The 21,645-nt window shown below is 54.5% G+C and overlaps 1 protein-coding gene across 1 annotated transcript in view; it reads right to left on the reverse strand.

Annotated features, from left to right (window-relative positions):
* Positions 1-6,232: 6,232 nt before the first annotated feature.
* The window catches only part of KIAA1755 (KIAA1755 ortholog), a 33,277-nt gene continuing 17,864 nt past the window's right edge, over positions 6,233-21,645 (reverse strand). Inside the window, exons 6-14 of the mRNA XM_037044042.1 lie at positions 20,884-20,977; positions 19,908-19,994; positions 18,477-18,593; positions 16,697-16,795; positions 15,653-15,801; positions 13,432-13,570; positions 12,044-12,166; positions 11,314-11,535; positions 6,233-7,427 (exon numbers count right to left, since the gene is read on the reverse strand). Of these exons, the coding sequence (XP_036899937.1) occupies positions 6,723-7,427; positions 11,314-11,535; positions 12,044-12,166; positions 13,432-13,570; positions 15,653-15,801; positions 16,697-16,795; positions 18,477-18,593; positions 19,908-19,994; positions 20,884-20,977 (1,735 nt within the window). The 3' untranslated portion in view covers positions 6,233-6,722. The remainder of the gene's footprint in view (positions 7,428-11,313; positions 11,536-12,043; positions 12,167-13,431; positions 13,571-15,652; positions 15,802-16,696; positions 16,796-18,476; positions 18,594-19,907; positions 19,995-20,883; positions 20,978-21,645) is intronic.

Below are 21,645 nucleotides of genomic sequence, written 5' to 3' on the forward strand. Positions count from 1 at the left end.
AGTCGGGAGAGACGTGTCTGTCGCCAGAGCACCCTCTGACGGGAGGTCCTGAGGCATGGCTCTCTCTAGTTCAGGAATGGCAAGTTTGGGGCACATCTATTAGCTCTATCCCTGCTGGCTGCCATGGCAGACATGATTAATCAATCAGAATGTTTTCTTACTGAGTCAACCAGGTGCTCTAGGCAGTTCCTACATATCAATCAAAGTTGACATTCATTCATCCATTCATTCATCCATCCATTCATCTAACAAATTTTGCTGAGTTTCTTCCCTGTGCCAAGGATGCATCAAAACAGGCAGGTTCAATCCCTGCTCTTGAGAAACTCACAGCTTAGTAGGCGATAGAAGCATTAAAATACCACATAATGGCAACTGAGATCCATGCCACTGAAGTACGTGGTTTTTCTAAAAGGGAGCTTCGACTCATTCAGAGCGGCCAGGAAAGGCTGACCCGGTTACTGGAATCAGAAGGATAAGGAAGGAAAAGGGGGGAGGGGGAGAGAACATTCCAGGCCTTGAGACAATGAAGAGCTTGCAAGCAGACATTGGCAATGCTACACCCAAATTTCCCATGATAATTTTTTGTTTCTTTGTATCCCTACTCTGGCGTTAAAAAAAAAAAAGCTTTAATGGCAGAGTTCACGTCCCATACAATTCACCCACTTAAAGCGTACAGTTCCGTACTTTTTTAAAGTATTCGCAGATCCTTGTAACCGCCATAGTCACTTCTGACACATTTTCATGACCTGGGAAAGAAGTTCTCTACCCTCAAGGTATATATATACCCTCCCCCCCGCCCTCAGCTCTGAACAACTGCCAACCTGCTCTCCGTCCCCACGGTTAGCCTGTTCTGGACACTTTATATGAATGAAATCATATACTATGTAATCTTTCATGACTGGCTTCCTTCACTTAGCCTAAAGTGTACCTGGTTCATCCACATTGTGTATGTATCAGGACTTTAAAAAGATGTTTTATTGTGGTAAAATATACATAATATAAAAATTTCCATTTTAACTATTCTTAAGTGTGTCATTCAGTGCCATTAATTACATTCACAATGTGTAATCATCCTCACTATCTATTTCCTCGCTTTTTCATCACCCCAGAGAGACACTGTACCCATTAAACAATGATTCCCCATTCTGCCCTCCTCTCAGGTCCTGAGAACCTCTGGCCAATTTGATGTCTCTGTGAATTTGACTTCTGGATATTTCGTATAACAGAATCTTGCAATACTGATTGCTTTCGTCTGTCTTAATTCACTTAGCATCACATTTTTGAAAATCATTCATAACTGTAGCATGCATCAGAATCTCATTCCTTTTTGTGGAATATTACTCCATAAAAGGACTAATATTACATAAAATGGATACTATTCCATTTTATGTAAATACCACATTTAGTTATCCATTTACCTGCTTTTTATATCACTTTAATTAATTAATTAATTTCCTTTCAGAGAAGTGGGGAAGGGAGGGGGAAAAAAGAGGGAGAGAAACATCGATGTGTGAAAGACCCATTCATCGGTTGCCTGTCGCATGCCCCGCAGCTGGGGACATGGCCCACAACCCAGGCATGTTCCCTGACTGGGAATCAAACTGGCAACCCTTAGGTTCACAGGTAAGCGCTCAATCCACTGAGCCACACCAGCCAGGGCTAGTCATCCATTCATCTGTTGATGGGCGCTTGGGTTATCGCCGCCTTGCAGCTATTGTGAATGACGCTTCTATGAGAAACGGTGGGCCATGCTCCCTGCTTGCACTTCTCTGGGGTACGTGCCTAGGAGTGGAATTGTGGGTTCACTGTGTGTCGACCTCAAACAGTGACATGATTTTACATTCCCACCAACAACGTACAAGGCTTCCACCTTCTCTCTGTCCTCACCAACATTTGTTATCTTCTGCTTTTTTGGTTATAGCCACCCTAGTAGGTGGGAGGTGGTTCCTCGCTGTGGTTTGATTTGCATTTCCCGAATGAGTAATTACATGGAGCAGTTTTTCATGTGCTTGCTGGCCATTCGTATATCTTCTTTGGAGAAATGTCTATTCTCATTCTTTACCACTTTTTAATAGGGTGTTTCTCTTTTTGTTGTTGATTTGTAGGAGTTCCTTATATATTCTAGCTGCTGAACTCTTATCATATATATGGTTTGCAAATACTTCCTCCCATCCCGTAGGTTGTCTTTTTACTTTCCTGATAATTGTCCTATAAGGAACAAAAGTTTTTCCCGTTGATGAAGTTAATTGGCCAATTCGGACTTTTGCGGCGTGTGCGCTTGGTGCCACACTACGCGGTTTACGTTTTGCAGAGGCCCCTCTGGTTTCGGTGGGGAGGACAGGAGAGAGGGGCCCAGGGGGCTGCCGGAAGACCATCAAGGGTACTGTGGTCGCTGCCCAAAGAGGACGGAGGCTGGGATGACGTGAGGAAGGTGGAGGGGGAGAAAAATGGCAGATTAGAGAGAGATGGGGTGGGGCGGGGGAGTCGGTTTAGAGGCTCTGGGGGAATTCGGGGAGAATCTGCCAGTTTCTGGCCTGGGCCCTGAGAGAGATGGTCGGCGAACAGAGAGGGAGGCAGGAAGAGAAGCGCAGGTTAGGAGTTCCCCATGGAAGACACACACCAGTTTGCCATCCCTGGTCTGGCCCACGCTCTCCATTTCACAGATGGGGAAAGTGAGGTCCCGGGAAACACGGTGGTTCTCCCCAGGGTCACCCAACACGCCCAAGACTGAGGGCAGTGGCACTCTGGGAGCCCAGCCACCCAGCTGGGGCACTTACTCTCCATGGCCCCATGTGTTCTGGCCTCAAAGAGCTATTTTTCAGCTGAGAGAGGGTGGGGTTTCAGGCCAGATGAGACTGTCCTGGGCTGGCAGCCAGTTCACAGCCCCCAGAGAACAGAACAGCTCTGTTTCCTGAGGGCAGCCTGTGCCTTGACCCCAGCCAGCTGCCCTGTCTGGGTCTGGTGTGGGCAACTTGAGGGCAGAAGGGTGTGGGGTGCCCGCCTCTGAGTGGCTGACGGGAGGCTCCCCCACTCTGCTGGGTTTGACATGGACTAGGTCCAGGTTCTGGAGGTTTCCTTTCTTCTTGCCTTTTCTTGCCATGTAACCCTGGGCAAGTCTCCTCCCCTCTCCAGGCCTTGTCATCTTTAAAATGAGGACATCCTGGAGTATGACTTTTGTGCCTCTCAAAGCTGTAGTGAGTCTCAGGTGAGTGAATGGATGGACGAAAAAAGTGCTTCGAAAACTGTAAAGTGCTTAAATTTCTATTTGGGTCCAGGCCTGCTTGTGGCCCACGCCACTGCCTGGTGGACGCCTAAGGCCACCGTTCTGGAGAACAAAGGAGGCCGGGTACAGAGCTTGGGAACCCAGCACTCCTATTAACCTAGCCCAGCAGGCCTGACCAGCCCATTGGACAGAGGGGAAAACTGAGGAACAGCCATCTGCTCAGAGTTGTTAAGGCTGTTAAGCCTGGATTCAAAGGCAATGCTCTCTGAGTCCAAAGACGAAAAAGGTCCTCATCTGCCCCATGTCCCCATTGGGCAGACAGAGTCAGTTGCTGAGAGTGCCAGGGAAGGGAAGCAACATGCCTGCGATCACACAGGGGGTCAGCCACCAGGCAGAAGTGGCACTTGAGGTCCCTGACTCCCAGGCCATGCTGCTCCCACCACCCGTGCCCACCAGCTCCCAGACTTACACGGGGGCTCCCATCACAGTGGGATATTCGTTGTCACTGGCAGACTTGGGGTTCCTTGTCAGCCCATCTTCCCACCAGGACGGGCTGCAAACTTTCTCAAAAATTCCATGGAACTTTCTAAAAAAATCCACAGGCACTGCGCCTCCGCATCCTCAGGGCAGCCTCTCCCTGACAGCCGAGGCTTCACTGACGCAGAGCTGTGTTGACAATAGCGGGGAATCTTGGAGGCGGAGGACACCCCCACCCCTGATGTGGGTAGGTTGGGGCAAAAGTCAATAAATCAGGTCTCTGTGGCCTTCAGGAGACGCCCGGGGATCCAGAGAACAAATGAGGAGATCTACATGATTCGAAAACGGACAAACTCTCTGGAAATTTATTGGTGGCCTGTGGAAAAAATTTCTTCCTTGATTTGCCAGGTAATAGAAGCAGAGGCTGGCTGAACTGGTCCCCAGCTATAATACTAGATACCATTTATTGAGCACTTACTATGTTCCAGGCACCTTTTCAAGGGCTTTCCATATATTAACTCCTTTACTACTTACAGCAAAGCTTTGAGGTCTGATTATTCTCCTTTTCCAGCAAGGGAAGCAAGGCACAGAGAGGTAGCATAACTTGGCCACGCGTCACAGCTTGTGAGTGGTGGGAGCCCAATCCATCCAACTCCGGAGCCAAGTGACTGACCACTGGACCACACTGCCATGTGTGCTACAGGAGACTGGATATGAGTGCTGCCCAGAGGACAGAGCCCAGGCCAGCCAAGGCCCCTGGGTACAGGGCAGTGGCCAGCACAGCAGGACTGCTGAGGGGACAAAGCTTGTGGCCACTGCAGACCAGCACTCAGCCCAGGCTTGTCCCAGGGTGAGATAGAAGCATCCATGACATCAGGTCCCAGCTCTGCCGCTCCTGGTGCCAGGTGCTGCCAGACCTCTCTGAGTCTCCGTTTGTTCCTTATTAAAACAGGGAAAAACCGGCACTGGCTTCGGAGGACCGTGGTGAGAAATTCAGCGAGTGCTGTGAAGCTGTTAAAGGGCTTAGCAGCGAGCTAGGCACAAAGACAGTGCAGATAAATGTCAGCTATTAGTGTTATTATTATTCATTACTTTTGTTATGACTCACTACTGTATATCATGTTTGCACTTCCTCTGCCCCAGGGGATGCAGTGAGTAGACAACTTGTTCTTTTCGGAGACAGAGGGATGCACAAGATGGCTTTGGGGACCCCTCCCTGTCAGGGATTCTTGGATCACCCATCCCATTTCCTGCCCCCCACCCCACCCATTCCTGGCAGTAGCTACAGTCTCTCTGAAGTCAGTTTCCAGCTTTGAACCCCAGGTGCCCTGGCTCCCTGCCTGTGGTCCCCACTGGCTGGATGCTGTTGCTATAGCAACAGCATTTTAAGAGCCTTTGGCCCCCCTCTGAGGCGACAGGCGTAGATGGAGATGGGCTGATCCAATGTCTCCTACATTCCCAGACCTGTCTGGATGGAAGGCAGGAGAGTGGAATGTAAGAATCAGAGCTGGTTCGGGGTGGGGGGCTGGCCCAGCCCCCAGCCCCTCGAGTTTCCAGACAGCAGCCCCCACTGCATTGTGTCATGTGACAAAGAGCCCAGCAGTTGGTGGCAAATGCAGATTCCAGCCACCGATGGCCCCAAGAGTCTGATTTTAATGATCTGGGGTGGGACCCCCTAGGAAGCTGCCTTAGATCTACTCTGCTACTGGTTCTAAGGCAGGCAAGCCGCAAACCACACTTGACGAAATCTTGAGTCTTCGAAGATTCCAGAAGTCACTCTGAGCACTGAGGTTTGTGTGTGGCCCTCCCTGCTGAGAAAACTGCTGAGAGGCCCCGTGTGTCCTCCTGGGCCTGCTCCAGTCCTGCCTCCCTGTCCCTCCACAGCCTCATCTGGGGGAGGACGTGTGCCCCACCCTCCTCCAAGCCCGGAAAATTCCAGGGCTGGGCTGCCGGAAGGCCCATCTGGTAATGCCTCCTGGGACAGAGGCCAGCCCACGCTCCCTCAGGGCAATGACATTCAGGGGAGGCACTGGTGGGCGTGGGTGGGGGAGGAGGGTAGTGAACGACTATCTTTTACTCCAGGTCTGAGGTGTCAAGGCCCCGCCCTTTGTCCCCAGCCCACCAGCACCACCTGCTGGAGGGGATCTTGCTCCCACCCTTGTCCCTCCCTCACCACCGCAGAACCCATGATTCTGGGCACCAGAGGGTGTGCCTAAAAAAGGTGAAGCCTGGGGGCGGGGTGTCGGCTGAGAGCAGGGTCTGAGGAGACCTGGTGGGAGGGGAGAGGACGGAAGACATCAGGGGATTGAGGGTTCTCTCTGGAGTGCAAAGACCGGACTGGGGACCCGTGAATTTGAGAGGGGGTGCACGGCCCACGATGGGCAGGGTTGCCGAAGGGAGAGTAGAGCCGCGCAGACATTCCCTTCTCCTCCCACTACCCCCACTGCTGCTGCCCTTCCCTGGACACCAAGTGGCCTCCAGCAGGTGAGGGGTTCTCTTTGCCCAAGGCCAATGGCACAATGAATTTGCTTGACAACACCCCTTTTATTCCTTCCCCAGAATCACCCGCTGTGCTTCCCCCAGTGGTTCCCGGGATTACTGTCCAACACACGTGCACTGAGACCCTTGTCTCGGGGTCTGTTTCAATGGGGCCCTATGGCCAGAAGCCACTCCCGAAACCTCTGCTCATAGTTCTGTCCGTGGGCAGTAATGCTCCTTGTGTCCCAGGGCAAAGCTGTGTACCCCTGAACCCCAGCTGGGCGTGTGGCCTGCTTAAGGCTGAGCCCTCTGGATGGGTCTGTACTGAGGGGAGGGAGCCAACCCCACACTCCCCGCACCCTGTCCTTACTGCCTGACAGTCGCATCCTCCCAGAGTTTCTTGGTGCCCATTCTCGTCCCCTGAGCACAGGCCACGCCCATGGAGTGCGAGTCTCAGTGTCTCAGGAGACACACTCTGATGGGCTCAGTCCCTGTGACCCAGCCCAGCACCCCCGGAGCCTGGTGCAGGTGTGGGCGTTCCCCATTAGAGGGAGGCAGGGGGACTTGTCTGAGGTGAGTCCTCTAGAGATGTCTGTGAGTCTGTCCCCTCGGAGGAGGAGCTGCCACCAGTGGTATGCAGGATCTGACCCTGCCTGGGAAGCCGCTGCCAGGAGAAGAGGGGGGCAAGAAAACCCTCAGGGCCATGGTCCAGGGGCTCATGCGGGCCCTTGCCTTCTTCATCAGCCTCTCCGGCCTGGCCAGCATCCTGGGGCAGAGGGCCTGCCTGGAGGGTTCTGTTCTGCCCCTCGCTGGGGGCCCAAGGAGGCCAACGGGATTTCGGTGAATGCCCCAGGCCCAGGGAGTCCTGGGAGGGCAGGTCCTGCCTTCCCTTGGAAGTGACTTTTCCATTCACACCCTGGCCCTTGGCGGCTGTCCCCCGCAGTTCCAGGTGTGCCAAGTGGGCCGTGGGACCCAGCGGGCATGGGCAGTGGGCCAGGGCCTTCTTCAGGAGGGCCTGGATCTCCCCGTGTCTCACCCGGGCCTCCTCCCACAGGCCTCGGCCCAGGCCTTCCCTGCTCAGGGAGGCTGCCTGCAGCCCCATGGCCGAGAGCTTCTCTGCAGGGAACTCGGTCGACAGTCGCTGCAGGTAGCGGTGGAGGCGGCGCTGGTCCCCAGGGCTGGCCTTCTGGGCCTTGCCCAGCTTGAGCTGGGTCATCAGGTCCTGACAGTCCATGTGGAACCAGGTCATCTGGGAGACAAGAGGAGAAGGAGGTGGGGTTCAAGCCAGGAGAGGCACCTGGGCGCTCCGTGAGGACAAGGTGGGTTTCTCTGCGCCAAGAGAGAGCTCGGAGAATAAGCATTGCTGGGCTAAACTAACAATTTGCCGCCAGCCTGTGAGGGCTGTGATTTTCTCCGGGGACAGTGATGACAGAGGTTTCCCCCTCTTTCCCCAGGTATGCACACCTGCCACCGGGAAACGGCCCCCAGCACCCTCGGGCACCTCGGGCGTGATCTAGCTCACCTGAGCCAGCAGGGACTTCTGCCTAACTGGGGCTCATGTCCCCTTCTGTGAAATAGGAAGTTGTACAAGGTGATCACAAAGCATTTTTGAGAGCTAAATATTCGGATTCTTGGACTGCGTGAACCCTTTCTGGGGAGCACTGAGGGAGGAGTCTGCTCCAGCTCCATGTGTCTCATGTCTGCTCACACTCAGCTTCACTGACCACCCATTTGACAGAGGAAGAAACTGAGGCTCAGAAAAGTGAAATCACGTGAGCAGGTCACGCTTCAGGTCAGGGACGAGCTGGGATTTGAACCCAGAGAGTACCTTCCACGCATCTCCTTGTGCAGGAGGAAAGGGCCCAGGCAGGGCCAGAGAGGCCATCAGCCAGTTCAGGCCCCGCTGCCGCCTCATGCCAGCCCCTCCGCCCCGTGTTGGGGCTCTTCCAGTCCCCACTTCACCCCCCAAATGTCTGCAGGCTGCAAAGGAGCCAACACATTCCCAGCGGCTTGTGAAAAACATAATCTTTCTCTCCATTAATTTAGAAGCCGACAGCGAGCTGTTAGGCTGTGGGGATTGGAGAACCATTTTCTCCGAAGAAACCATCTTTCCGTGGATTAAGGGAACTTGTCTTTAGATAAATGGCTTCATATTCGCGGAAGCACACGGAGCTCATGGCCGGGAAAGGGCCCCATAAATCTCCGTGAGCGGCTCGGTCACATTATTATTATTTAGTGCCAAGGCTGCCGCACACCAGCTCTCCACCCAGGGCTGGCCCCGCACTGGGCTGTCCTGTCTGTCTGTCTGTCTGTCTAGGACTCCATCTTTGAGGCTGAGCTGGACAGAGATGGGCAACACCTCAGAAATCATCTTGTCCCAACAACCTTTGTTGCGAAGGTTAAAATTCGGGGCCAGACAGCGAGAGGTGGCCTCGGTAGGACTCCAGGTCAGGTGGCCGCCACCCGTACGATTCCAAGTCCTGGGTCAGATCCACATCCCCACGCGCACCCACAGCCTCCCTCCCTCCCTCCCTCCCTCCAGCCGCCATCTGCAGTGTTCCCCAGGCCCCTCTGGGCGCTGGCCTTGTGCCAAACACTGTGGACAGGACCAGGATGCAGTCAGACCCACTACTGCCTCGGGAGGTCACCTCACAGGTGACAGACAGGAGATAAGCAGGTGAGGAAGCAGCAGGGTACGTTCATATCCCAGGGGCCCCAGGAAGCAATACCCACAGGGCAATGACAGAGAAAGGGGGGCTAGGTGGTCAGGAAGGGCCCCTGTGAGGAGGGGACATGTGAGCTGAGCACTGAAGAAAGAGGAGAGGCCAGTCGGCTGTGGGGAAGAGATTCCCGGCTGAGGGAACAGCCAGTGCAAAGCCTCAGAGCTGCAGCAATGTTGGTTTCTCCAGGGCAAGTCAATGGGGTCAACATCGGCTAAAATTGCCGAGCAAGGGAGAAGCTTCCAGAGCTCCTTAATCCATGAGGCTACTAATGATAACACTAATATTGGTGTGAAAAATCATAATTCCAAATTTCAGCAAAGCCCAGGGTGGGGGTTACTTACATTTAATTCTCTTGGCAATTTAATTCTACCTGGCAAGTATGGCACTAGAGTAGAATCACCTGGGTTTGAATCTCAGCTCTGCCACTTCCTGGCTGTGTGACCCTGGGTGAGTTCTCTGACCTCTCTGTGCTTCCTATGCACCCAACCGGCATAATCTTAGTACCTGCTTCGTAGGGTTAGTGTGACAGTAAAACGAGGTGTAAAATGACTGGAACAGGGCACATAATCAGAACTACCGCAGCACTGGTTATTATTGTCATCATCATCGTCACCATTGACAAGGAGCAGAGTGGGGAGACCGTCTTTGAGGCCACACAACCCACGCAGGCCGGCCTACGCTGCCTGGCTCTCTGACGTCTGTACAGGCGGGAGTGGGAGACTCCTCTGCTGTCACGGCCCACATCTGCCCTCCTTGCCTGCTCCCAGGGAGACAGAGTGGGCTCCCAGCACCCTTGGCGTGATTGCCCGGAGTCCCTCCCACTACCCTCCAAAGCATCCCAAGTTTTCTGTCCCCACTGTGTCCCGTTGGATGGGCTAGCCTGACACCTGGGAGGCTGGGGTCAGGGTCTTCCTTCTCACACTCTGTCCTCAGGGGTGAGGGGTAGCTGAGGGCACTGGGTCTGGGCCAGAGAGGTGGGGGGGTCTGGTTCCAACTGGGCCACAGCTCCCCCAGGCTGCTCCCTTGGCCCCCTAGTCCTCAGTTTCCCCATGAGAAAATGGGAGGTTTAGGAGAGTCAAGGGGCTCTTAAGTCGAATCCTGCTTGACCATCAGCTCTCTGGGGGGCCTTGAGCCAGGTACTTCCCTCTTGGGGCCTCAGTGTGCTCATCTGTAAGATGGTAACAATGTTGGTACCCCTCCCTCATAAAGATATGGTGCCAATTCAACCGGGCAAGGTATGTGAAGCACTTATAGCAGGCTCTTCCGTGGAGCACACAGCTGATATGTAGGCTACCCTCATAATTATCGCCTAATCTTCATCACCATTGTGCTGGCTCGGACGTGGCCAGTTGGTTGCCATTCCCCACCTTCCTGCCTTCCTTTGGAGAAGAACACAGGGCATGAATGTATCTGCATTCAAACTCCAGCTCTTCTTTCCTCCAGCTATGTGGCCTCTGGCAAGGCCCTTCCCCTCTCTGGGCCTCAGTTTCCTCATCCATAAAATGGGCTGGTCGACCTTGCACATTGGGTTGCCAAGAAATGATAGATGCAAAGAAATGGTGTTCCTCTTGCCTCCCACCCCAGTACTCCGTGCTTGCCCCCGCCCCCACCACTCCACCACTGCAGCCCTGCCCTCTTCTCCTCCCTCCTGGCCAAACTCTGGGTTCCCAGCTAGGACTGAGGCCTCTGTTCTGAGCATGCCACTCTCAGCCAGGGTGGCATGCCACCCTCCCACTCCTGCTCTAGCCATCTGTGCAGGCAAGGGGACGCATGGGGAAGGGCACTACAATGGTGCTGTGGGCACGCTGTGTGACCTTGGCTAAGTGGCAGCCCTTCTCTGATGCTGTTTCTCCAAATCTGAATCAAAGGGGTGAGACATGATTGAGGTTGCCTACAGAGATCTATGTGTGGAGAGAAAGCCTATGGCTTTGATTAAAATCTCAGAAACTGCCTGAGCTGGTGTAGCTCAGTGGATTGTGCACGGGCCTGGGAGTCAAAGGGTCGCTGGTTCGATTCCTGGTCAGGGCACGTGCCTTGGGTTGTGGGTCACGTCCCCAGTAGGCGGTGTGTGAGCGGCAACCACACATTAATGTTTCTCTCTTTTACCCTCCTTTCCTCCTCTGTCTAAAAATAAATAATAGTAAAAAAACTTAGAAATCCCAATGTTTAAGAAGCAGGTCATATCTGAAGGTCACTGGGAAGATGCCTGGTATAGTAGGTCAAGCTGGGGTCAGGGATCAGCTGGGGTCAAGCTGGCTTTAGGAGGGTGACTCAACCTCTCCGACTATCTTCCTTCTGGAAAATGGAAGTGATGCTTTCCCCCAGCCCCCAGGACTGTGGAATGAATCACACGCAGAGCCCAGCGCCGTGTCTGACCTGCTCCCTGCTTCCCGGCCAGCGGGGCCTGCTCACCTTCTTGCAGAAGTGGTACAGCTGGAGCAGCGTCTCCAGGTCTGTGCGTTGCCTCTCAGCAGCCATGTAGAAGTGGGTCAGCTTAGCCTGGAAGGTCCGCTGCGCGGAGGCAAAGGCTGCCAGCTCTGGGAACTCCGCCCCTCCTGCCTCCCCGGCCCCTCCAGCGGCAGCTTCCACCTGCGCCGCCTGCTTGGCCAGCTCCAGGCCTCGCCGGTACTGGGCCTGAGTGGGGAAGGAGAGGCATCTGCTCAGCTCCTGCCTTAGCTGAGGCCTCCCCCAGTCAGAAACCTCCCACTGTTCTGCTGCTGAGTTATGAGACTTCCTGAGCCTCAGTTTCCTCATCGATACAATGGGGACCCATACCTCTGCAGGGGCAGTTTACTTCGCCTAGCGGGGACTCTGCTTAGTGTCACCTTTTTCTGGAAAACATCCCCGACCCCAAAGTCTTATATCCCTACAGTTTTCTCTTTCTGTCTGTTTTCCTCCTGCCTCCATTCCCCACTGTCCTGGGGGATTCTGAGATAGGTCCCCTTTGGACTTGGTGGTCCCTGAAGACTTCCTGGAGGAGGCAGCATCTATGCTGAACCCATTATGATCCAAGCTGGCCTCCTCACTGTCTCTGGAAGTTTTCTTGCACTTTCCCACCCCCACCCCTTTGCCCTAGCCATGCCCCCCCCCCCACTGCCCTCTCCACGTGCTCCAGTCCTGCTCCTCAGATTTAGGAACCCACTGCAGCCTGCAGGAAGAATTCCTCAAATTCGACGTGGGCTTTCTCCACTGTCTCCAAGCTTCCGTCCTTGGGGGTCAGTGCTTGCAGGCTCCGGCTTCCTTCCTGTTCCATCCAGTTGCTGACCTGGGACAGGGAAGGAGGTTTGGACACGAGGGGCTGCTGGGGAGACGCCCGTTGGCCAGCTCCCCAACCTCCCTGGAGGCTGAGGTCTCCTTGCCCTGAGCCACTCAGTTGCTGGGCCTGTGCTCATTGACCTGGACTGGAACTTTTCAAACTCTGGGGAGAAGAAGCAACTTTGGGGGTTGGGGGGATGTGCACTGTCATGGTCTTCAAATATTCAAAGGGAAGAAGACTTTTGAGTGGAATCCCGGAGCACACCTGGCCTGGCCAGTGTCCTGCACAGAGCAGGGCACACTTGTCTGAATGATGTCGGCGGGTGGCAAATTTCAGCTTACCCTAACCACTGAGTGCCACTCAATCATAAAAGGGTCAGCCTGGGGAGTGATGAGCTCCCCATCTCTGGGGGAGTGCAAACAGTGCTGGAGAAAAGGCTGCCTGCTGTAGAGGAAGGTGCATGGGCCTGCTATGAGCTTACTGTGAGAACTGGGTGAGGCACTTGCCCTTTCTGGGCCTCAGTTTACTCAGTGCAAAGTGGGACAGACATGAGGATTCAGTGAAGGACAGAGCAGATAACGTGGCTCTGGACCTCACAAGCAGAAGTTTCCTTATTCTGGGGCATCTTAAAGAACGTGCGTTCACTTACTCTATTCTTGTAAAGCCAGAGCAGCAGGCACTAACATTAGCCCCCATTTAACAGAGGGGGAAACTGAGGCACTGAGTAGTAAAGTAACTTGTCTGGGATTACATTGCCAGTAAGTGCCAGGCCAGAATTAGAACCCAGAGAGCACACTGTACTCCATGGCCCTGAGCTCAAAGGGATGCATTGTTTAAGCACCTGAGGTCAGATAAAGTGGTGACAGGTGTGGGCTCCAAGATCAGACCCTCCAGGTGTGTGACCACAGGCAGGGGACGTGGTGCCTCCCAGAATCAAGGGAAATGCTAGCCCCTCCCCCACATCACTGGTAAGCCCCCACAGGGCTGGGTTAGAAAGCAATGATGCAGGCAAAGGCTCTGGCCCAGGGCTTGGCACATGGCTGGTGGGCAATAAGTGCAGCTTTCAGGGTTAGGTCTTCACAATTAAGCTCTTGTGGATAGTCACGTCATGTGCCACGCCCCAGCGATGTCTGCCTAGCCCTCGAACGGCCAAAGCCCCAGGTTCTTACACCAGAGCAAGCGCCTGGCTGTGGCAGCGCCTGGAGCAGGGCCTTCCCTGCGGAGGACGGACAGGCAGCAGCCCCCACGTCTCCCAGGCCAGCCTCCCCTTTCACCTGGTGGATGGCAGCTTCCAGGCGGCCCAGGCGGACGCGGAGCTCCAGCCTCCCCAGGAGGTGATTGGATGCGGTGACCAGGACATGCAGCTGCTCATCCAAGAGGCTGTAGAGGGCGGTGGCTTCAGCCAGATGGCTCCTGGGAGGGAGAGGAAGGTGAGAGAAGGCCCAGATGCAGCCCCTCCCCAGTACTGCTGCCCGGCATAGGCCTCTCCCCGCAACTCCCAGGGATCCCTGGGACCCTGACCTGGGTATTCTAGCTGCCAACTTGCTGTGTGATCGTGGGCAGGTCTTTAAGCTCTCTGGACTACAGAGAGCCTTGGTCTTCCAGGGGACTGGAAGGACCAGCAGACACAGTGGGACTTACCTAGCAAGGTATGAACTGAGCCAGACAGATCTGGATTCAAATTCCAGCCCGCTGCCTCCTTGTCCTAGGACCTTGTGCAAATTTCTCAGCCTTTCTGTGTCTGTTTTTTCACCTTGCCAAAGTGGAAATAACAGAACCCACTTCCGACTGCTCGCAAGGATTAAATCATCTAACGCCTTGGCTCTCAACCCTGGCTACACATTAGAATCCGCCCTGGGAGCTTTAAAAGTCTCAATGCCCAGGCCCACGCCCGGCCAACTGAGTCAGGTCTGAGGGCAGCCTGGACCCTCGTGCTCCCTAAACCTCCAGAGGAGATGCTGGGGTTGGGGAGGGCCGCCAAGGCTGAGAACCAGTCCTCTCTCACTGAAAACACTTAACGCAGGGCTCTCTGGGCACTCAGATTTGGTGGCGCTTGTTATTTCTACTGCAGTGAGTAGCTGCAACAACCCCTCCACCCCCGCCTCCATTTTACAGATGGGAAAACTGGGGTCCAGAGAGAACAACTGATTCTCAGGCATGGCAGTCTGAACTGGAACCCAGTCCACGGCTTTTTCTTGTGATGGTATTTTTAAACAGTCAAAGCCAGCAAGACAGGTGTGATGATCGTGGATGGGATCTAAAGGTGGTAACACGTGGGTAAAGGGAAGGATTGCGGGGCTTTCTTGACACCCCTCAAATCCCATCCTACTGTCCTCTGCCCTGGGGCGGGGGGGTGCGCAGAGAGGGAATCTTACTTCAGAAGGAAAAGGAAAAGAAGGGGTGGAAGGAGAGCCTGCTTGTCTGGAGGGAGTCTTGCACTGGGCCTCCCTATCCGACTGCCGCTCCCCACCAGTCACTCCCTTCCAGGTGAGGGCCCAGGGTGTGCGAACGAGATGGAAAACGCCAGCTTGCCTGGCGGAGGGAGTGTGGGGAGGAAGGGGCGGTAGGTGGGAGCTACCAGGCCCATCTGCAGAACAAACACCCAGAGCCGATCACGTGGGACGACAGCGCCCCCTGGTGGAGATTCCAGTGGCCAAATGGACTAGAAGTGCCTGGCGCCCAGCCAGCGAGGTGGGGACATTGTGGGACTCACAGAGCCAGCGGCACCAGGCCATGTGAGGAGCAGGGAGACGACTCCATACCTGGTACCAGGGCCCATGCTGGCCCAGTGCTCATACCACCATGACTCTGCCTGTGGGCACTGCGTTCAAGTTTCTGGGCCAGGCTGCCTGGGTTCATTCAAGTCCTGGCCCCACTACGTCCCAGCTGTGTGACCCCGGGCAGGTCAACCTCTTTCTGAGCCTCAGGCTCCTCCATTGTTAAAAGAGGATAGGACCAGCTGGGTGGTAGTGTCCTCAGGAGTGGGAATTAAACAAGTTACTATTTGTAAAGCCCTTAAAACAATGTTGTGTCCATCCTAAGTGCTGTTTCAGAGCTGGTTAAATAAATAAATTGTTGGAAGCTTATGTACACTTTGGAACGTGTGTGCTCTAGCAGAGATAAAATATGTCCAGTGACTGACTGCTTTTATTAATGATTTGCCCCTCCCACCCCTACATTTAAGAAAATTGGTACTTCCCAGGAATGTTTATTCTTTATTCTGTGGCTCTGAGGTTTTCCTGGCCAGGCTCAGCTCTCGGTGTCTGGGTCAGAGAAAGCACTTGGTCCCTGAGTGTGACCAGAGTCAGGCAGGGCTGTCCCTCCACCCCAGTCTGAAGATGCCTGGGGCTGAAGGAGGGTAGCAGAGAAGAGACACGACACAGACCCTGCAAACACCCCCATCCTGGGCATCTGCAGAGCCCACTCTATGCGTCCCCAGCTCCAAACTCTAAGAAACAGGGTGGAGTGGGGGAGGAAAAGACAGGGTGTCAGTACCTGACGTCCGGGTTGAAGTCTAGCCTGCTGGCCATCTGCCGCAGCCTGGCCAGGGTGGCTCCACCTTCCCGCTGGAGGCCCAGCAGACCTGGGTCCCTCAGCACGGCCTCCATCAGCTCCTTGGACTTGTTCAGACACCTGGAGGCCTCCTGCCAGTGGAGGAAGGTGGCCTGAGATCCAATCCCCACTCTCCCCCTACAACCTTCCAGGGCTCCCCACACCCAGATCGTGTCTGATTCACCCAGTTTGGCATTCAAGATCCTACAGAAAGTCTATCCTTTCTAAATCTAAAACATTTCCTCAAGCCACTCCTCTCATCACCATGGCAACCTCACTGGTCCCAGTGCCTTCATCTCTTGCTGGGACACCCATCCTAGCCTCCTCACTGGTCTTCCTGCTATACTTCAGCTCCCCCTTCAGTCTATTCTCTACATGGCAGCAGGAAGGGCCCCAAAGTGCAATCTACCCTCTGCTTAAAACTCTCCAGTAGCTTCCCTGCCCACTTAGGAGATCCCAACCCAGCTCCTCTTTGACACAGCCCCTGCTGGATCCAGAAGATCTTCTAGTTTTCTCCTCACCCTTCTCCCCCAGCTCATTCTGTTCCATGCTGGCCTCCATGCTATTCCGGAACATACTAAACATAATCCCACCTCAGGGCCTTTGCACATGCTGGCCCTTCTCCTGGAGCCCAGTCCCCCTCCTATTCCCGTGCAGGCTCCTTTTCACCCTTCAGGCCTGAATTTAAGTACCATCTCTTCAGTGAGTGGCATTTGGCACAATTTGTAACTACAGGTCCATTTCTTTGTTCACTTTTTAACAACGACATCTACCACTGTACCACGAACCCCACGAGGGCAGGGACAAGTCAGCTTGCCCCATGCTGCGTCCCTGGGTACACACAGTTAGTACCCAATAAATATTAGTCAAGCGACTAAATGAAAAACAGGGGTGATTGTGCCCACCCTGACTGTCCCCCTCATCGAGCCCTTGGTCTGTAAAATCTGGGGTATGGCGTGACTTTCCCAGCCCATGCTCCTTGCTCACCTGTGCCCCTCCAGGGGGGTCACCCTTCTCAAACTCCTTGATGGACGCTTGTAGCAAGCAGGAGGCCTGGCGGAGGTTGGCAAGGAAAGGGTCCGACTTCTGCAGAACAGAGACCGTAGTGGGGTTGTCAGCCTGGGCCAGTGAGGAGGGCGCCTCCCCCACCCAGGAGGACACATCGGGGGCTTCAGGTGGTGGTGCTCAAGCTGCCGCTGCATCAGAATCACCTGGAGAGCCGGTCAATGTCCATGCTGCTGGGCCCCACCTCTGTGTGTCTGACCTAGCTCCTCTGAGGCGGGGCCTGGGAATGTAAATTTGTACCAACTTCCCAGGTGATGCTGACGCTGCTGGTCCAGGGACCCCACTTTGAGAACCACTGTCGCTGGGGATGAGAGAGGCAGGAGGAGGGCCAGAGCTACCCCCGGGCCAGTGGAGATACCTGGGGGGAAGGGGGAAGGTGGGGAAGAAAGAGGGGAGGGGGAGGGATGACACTTCAGTCCTGCTCCACCACTTCCTCGCTGTGAGGCCTTGGGCAAGTTACTTAACCTCTCTGTGCTTCCACTTCTTCCTCTGCAAAATGGGGCCACAGTGGCTCTGGCCTTATAGGCTGGCGTGAGGACCAAAGAGTGTTCGTCTTCCTCATTACCAGTTTTATATTCTGGGTCTATAGGTAAGACTTCATTTAAAGGGAAGGTTTTAAAACAGAAATGTGGCTCAAGAGTCACTGGATTGATCAGAGAAGGGAACCGGGGCCCAGGGGACGGGGAGGAGAAGAGATTCCCAGTGCCCTTCGGTGCCACCAGAATTTTGAACACACGGCCTATTTTTAAAGCAAACGTGATTCTAAAAAGAAGAGAATCACAGTGTAGACTGTGAGTACAGACCGGTGGTGCTCAGTGGGGGGTTCTCAGTGCCCTTCGGTTGCCCCCTAGGGGACACGGGCGACGTCCGGAGACGTTTTGGTGGTCGTGGGCAGAGTGGGCAGAGCCCAGAGGGGCTGCTGATCCTGCTACAACGCACGAAGCAGCTCCTGACGGCGACAAACGATCCAGCCCGACCTGTGAATGTGCTGAGGAGGGGGCAGCCCTGGTCTGGAGGAAGCCCTGGCGGACCCTGACAGGCTCGGTTTCAGTGTGGTTTAGGCTGGTAATCTCGAGGACTGTTGTGTGAGCCGCCCCAGCCTGCGTGTGCTCACGGGTTACCTTGGTTGTGAAACGCCCCCTCGAAGTGTGGCGGTGAGTGGGGAGGAGGGACTGAGGTCACACAGGAAAGGAGCCCAGCTCTGGGCTCCTGGAACGCTTTCTAACGTTCCCTCTTACGAGAGGAAACCTGTCTGCCTCTCCCACCAGACCCCGAGCTCCTGAGCCGTGTGGGTCCACAGAGCAGATGTCTGTATTTATTTTGTTTTCAGTTGACATCAACACAGCTCATAGCACATGCCAGACAGATCCTAAGATCTCTACCCCCATTAACTCAATTACTGCTCACAATAGCCTCCTAAGGAGGTACAATAATTACACCCTATCCATTTTATAGATGAAGAAAAGGGCTCAGAGAAGGTACATAACTTACCCAAGGTCACACAGCAGAGCTGGGATTGGAACCCAGGCGGTCAGACCCCAGAGCCTGAGCTCTCAATCACGCCACTCTGCCCCTTCATTATAAATGTTTGTTGAAGGACTAGCTTTGAACCTGACAGTGTGGATGGATCTGTGGGGCAGGATAGCAAAGGGAGGAAGAGAAGGAGTAAGGGTGCAGGGCCGAAGGCTGTGATGGTAGACACCTGGAAGAATTGCACCCACTCGCTGTGGCAGTAGGGGAAGGAGCCTTCCAGGGCTGCGGGCAGCTGGCTGGGGTCCACGTGGTGGCTGAGGGCCTTTAAGGAGGTCAGCACCTCTACCTGCAGACAAAGAAGAGAGTCAGGAAGATCAGGCACTCCGTGTGGGGACAGACAATCGACAAGGTCATGTCCAGACCCCGGTCTCAGCACTGGTCCACCTCCCACAGGTGAGTCTGGCCCTGGACTCAAGAGTTGCTTTCTGGGCAACTTGTTTTCTCTGGGAATCCTGGAGAGTCCAAATTCGGAGCCAGGCCCGGGTGAGGAATAGCAAAGAAACAGCGCCTGCACTACCACTCGCCTAGCCTGTGCCCAAGGCAGACATCAAGAATCAATCACAGCATGCGCACCCTCTGAGCTCGGCTCTTTCCCAGCCCAGCTCTCAGGCAGTAGCACAAACTGATTGAAGCAGGCCCTTGTCATGTAATTTCTTTATAATCCTTGCCCCATTTTCTGGTGACCCATTCCCGTGCTGCTGTCTCTTCCTTGAGGCTGTCGAGAAACGTCACCAAATCCTAACAGTTTCCCCTAAGACATGGAGAAGGGACTAGGTGACTGCCTCTCCCAGGCAGAGAATTTTGAGGTTTGTACTACAAACAGCTCCAGACGCCTAAGCTTGGGACTGGGCGGATTAGTGGTTTGGGGGGACCCACTGGTCATCCCTGGTACTCAACGTGCGGTCCACGGACCAGCAGCTTCAGCACCAGTCATGAGCATGCTAGAAATGCAGGTTCCCAGGCGCCACTGGAACTTGCACTTTGACAAGATCCCCCAGTGACTCGTAAGCACCTTAAAGCTTGAAAAACCTATCTCCAGCTCCCAATGTGCCTCGTCCCTAACCAAGAGTGAGGAGCCCTTTAAAATCCCTCCCTGGAACCGGGCAGAGCACCGAGTGCTCACACTTGGGATCGTGGAACAAGGCACTAAGTAGAGGAAGCAGCCGGCTCTGTCCCGCACAGTCCCAAGTCAGCGCTGCATCTGAGCTGGAGATGCTGAGAGAAGCTAGGGAGACAAACACAGGGCGAGCAGGAGGAAAAGGCCCCTTCGCCTCTGGCTTGCCATGTGGCCTTGGGCCTCAGTTTCCTCTTCTGAAAAGAAAGGGGGCAGGGTTGGCTAAATGAAACTTTTCAAAAAGGTCTCACCCCATGTGCAGCTGCCGACCACGCCACGGAGCCCACTGGGCGTTGCTAGGATTTCCAGAGGGAAGTCCTTCTGTGACTTGGGGCCGCAGGGTCGTGGCATCCAGGCCTTAAGTTATTGGCCTTCGCTACATTATTTCAGGGCCTCTCCTCACCCGGGACTTCTGCAGTTCATCTCCCAGCTCAGCGCAATCCCGACCACTCCTCTCTGCCCTGGCCGACACCATCTGCCCCTCACCTGGATGCCAGGTAAAGTCTCCAGCGGAAGAGCAGTCCCCTTCTCCCCCAGGAAGAGGACGGCATGGATGGAGGCTGGGTCCAGAGCCTGTAAGAAAAAAGCATTTCAGAGCATCTCTGCCCAGGTCTGCACTAAGCCCCTGGGCCTCCCCAACAAGGTGAAAGCAAATAGGCCCCAGGGCTGGGGAGGGCAGCTCCCCGAGGCTGGGGTGGTGTGGTATGTGTGGGGGGCGAGCCATTGGACATCAAGAGAGCAGGGGGCCCAAGCTCTGTTGCAAACGTCCCAGATAACCTGCCCCCTCTGGGCCTCAGTTTCCCCATCTATACAATGAGGAGGAGGAGGAGATCGGACTATGAGGTAAGCATAAGCCAAATGTCCAGTTACTCTGCTGCGAGTACCAGCTAGTCAGGAATCTCTTCCCGCCCCCAGTCTCAATTCGTGAGGTTCATGTGACCTAGGTCTAAGCCAATCGGCGTGTCGCATTTGCCTGGTCACAGAGATTGGCCAATGGGTGGACACCTCAGCCAAGTGGCGTTAGGGAGACACAAAGAAACTTCTGCTGAAACTTCTGGGGGGAAAAAAATCTCTCGCTCCTTCCTACTAGACTTGATTGAAAGACCATGTGAATTCAGAGCTTTTGGGAGCCAGAATGCCACCAAGACAGGGGCCTGGGTGAAAAGGGCACCCTCCCAGGAGAACGGGGCCAGAAATGGAGCGAGAAGAACCAGATCTTGGTGACAATATTTGAGTCCTCGAATCGAGCCACACCTGCCGTTGGATTTCACTCCTGGACTTCGGAGTCACTTGCACCAACGAGCAGTCTTTCTCTTTAAGCCTGTTTCGCCTGGGGCTTCTGCTCACTGCGAGAGGGAGCCCCTGCCTGGGGGCCTGGACCCGGCCCTGAACCCCCTGGGCTCTGTGAATATCCACAGGCCCCTGGTTCTTGCTAGGTTGATGCCGCCTGTCTCCCACTCACCTGGGTGGCCTTCAGGGCTTTGACCAGACCAGCAGGTAAAGGTTGCTTCCTGGCATCAATCACGACTGCCAGCCCCTTGGTTTTATCTTCTGGCCTGTGGGTGGTGAACAGAACTGGCAGTGTTGCTGCATAAACCAGGCCCTCTAGGGGAAAGGAGCTACTGGGAGGTGTGGGAAACTGGCTGTTAGAAGCCTTGATTAACTAATGGGCTCTTCATCCTGCAAGAGTAAGATCCAGTGCCCCTCCCTCCGGGAAGCCCTCCCTGATTCTTCTCCAGAGTGTATTGCTCTCTCTTCAGTGCCCCCACAGTACCTCACACAGCTCTCTCACACCCTGATAATCAGGATACAGCTGCAGTGGGTAAGTCATCCAGCATTCACCCACTCCTTTTGTATGGGCAGAACTCTCATTGGTTCAAGAATCCAACTTCCTCCATATGACCATGCCCCACCCTGTCCACAAGGGCTAGTTTCTGATTGGTTGAGGCGGGGATCTCATTTCTGTAGCCAATGAATGATTGGTTTAGATAGGGCTGATGCTGACGTATTTCTGGTCAATGAGACATGAGAAATTTGTAGGGGAACTTCTGGGAAGGAAGTCTCTCCTTTAAAAAGTTCTTACAAAGAGCTGTAAGGCAGACACATTGAACGATGAATTTCTTTATCAGATAAGACATTTTGAATTGGACTTTGTTACTTGCAGCCAAAACACCCTAACCGACTCACATTGCGCTTTTCAGCGATCACCTTAGATTTCCCAAAC

Source organism: Sturnira hondurensis, unplaced genomic scaffold (assembly GCF_014824575.4).
Source record: "Sturnira hondurensis isolate 20B ecotype Veracruz unplaced genomic scaffold, ASM1482457v3 Scaffold0004136, whole genome shotgun sequence".
NCBI lineage: Eukaryota > Metazoa > Chordata > Mammalia > Chiroptera > Phyllostomidae > Sturnira > Sturnira hondurensis.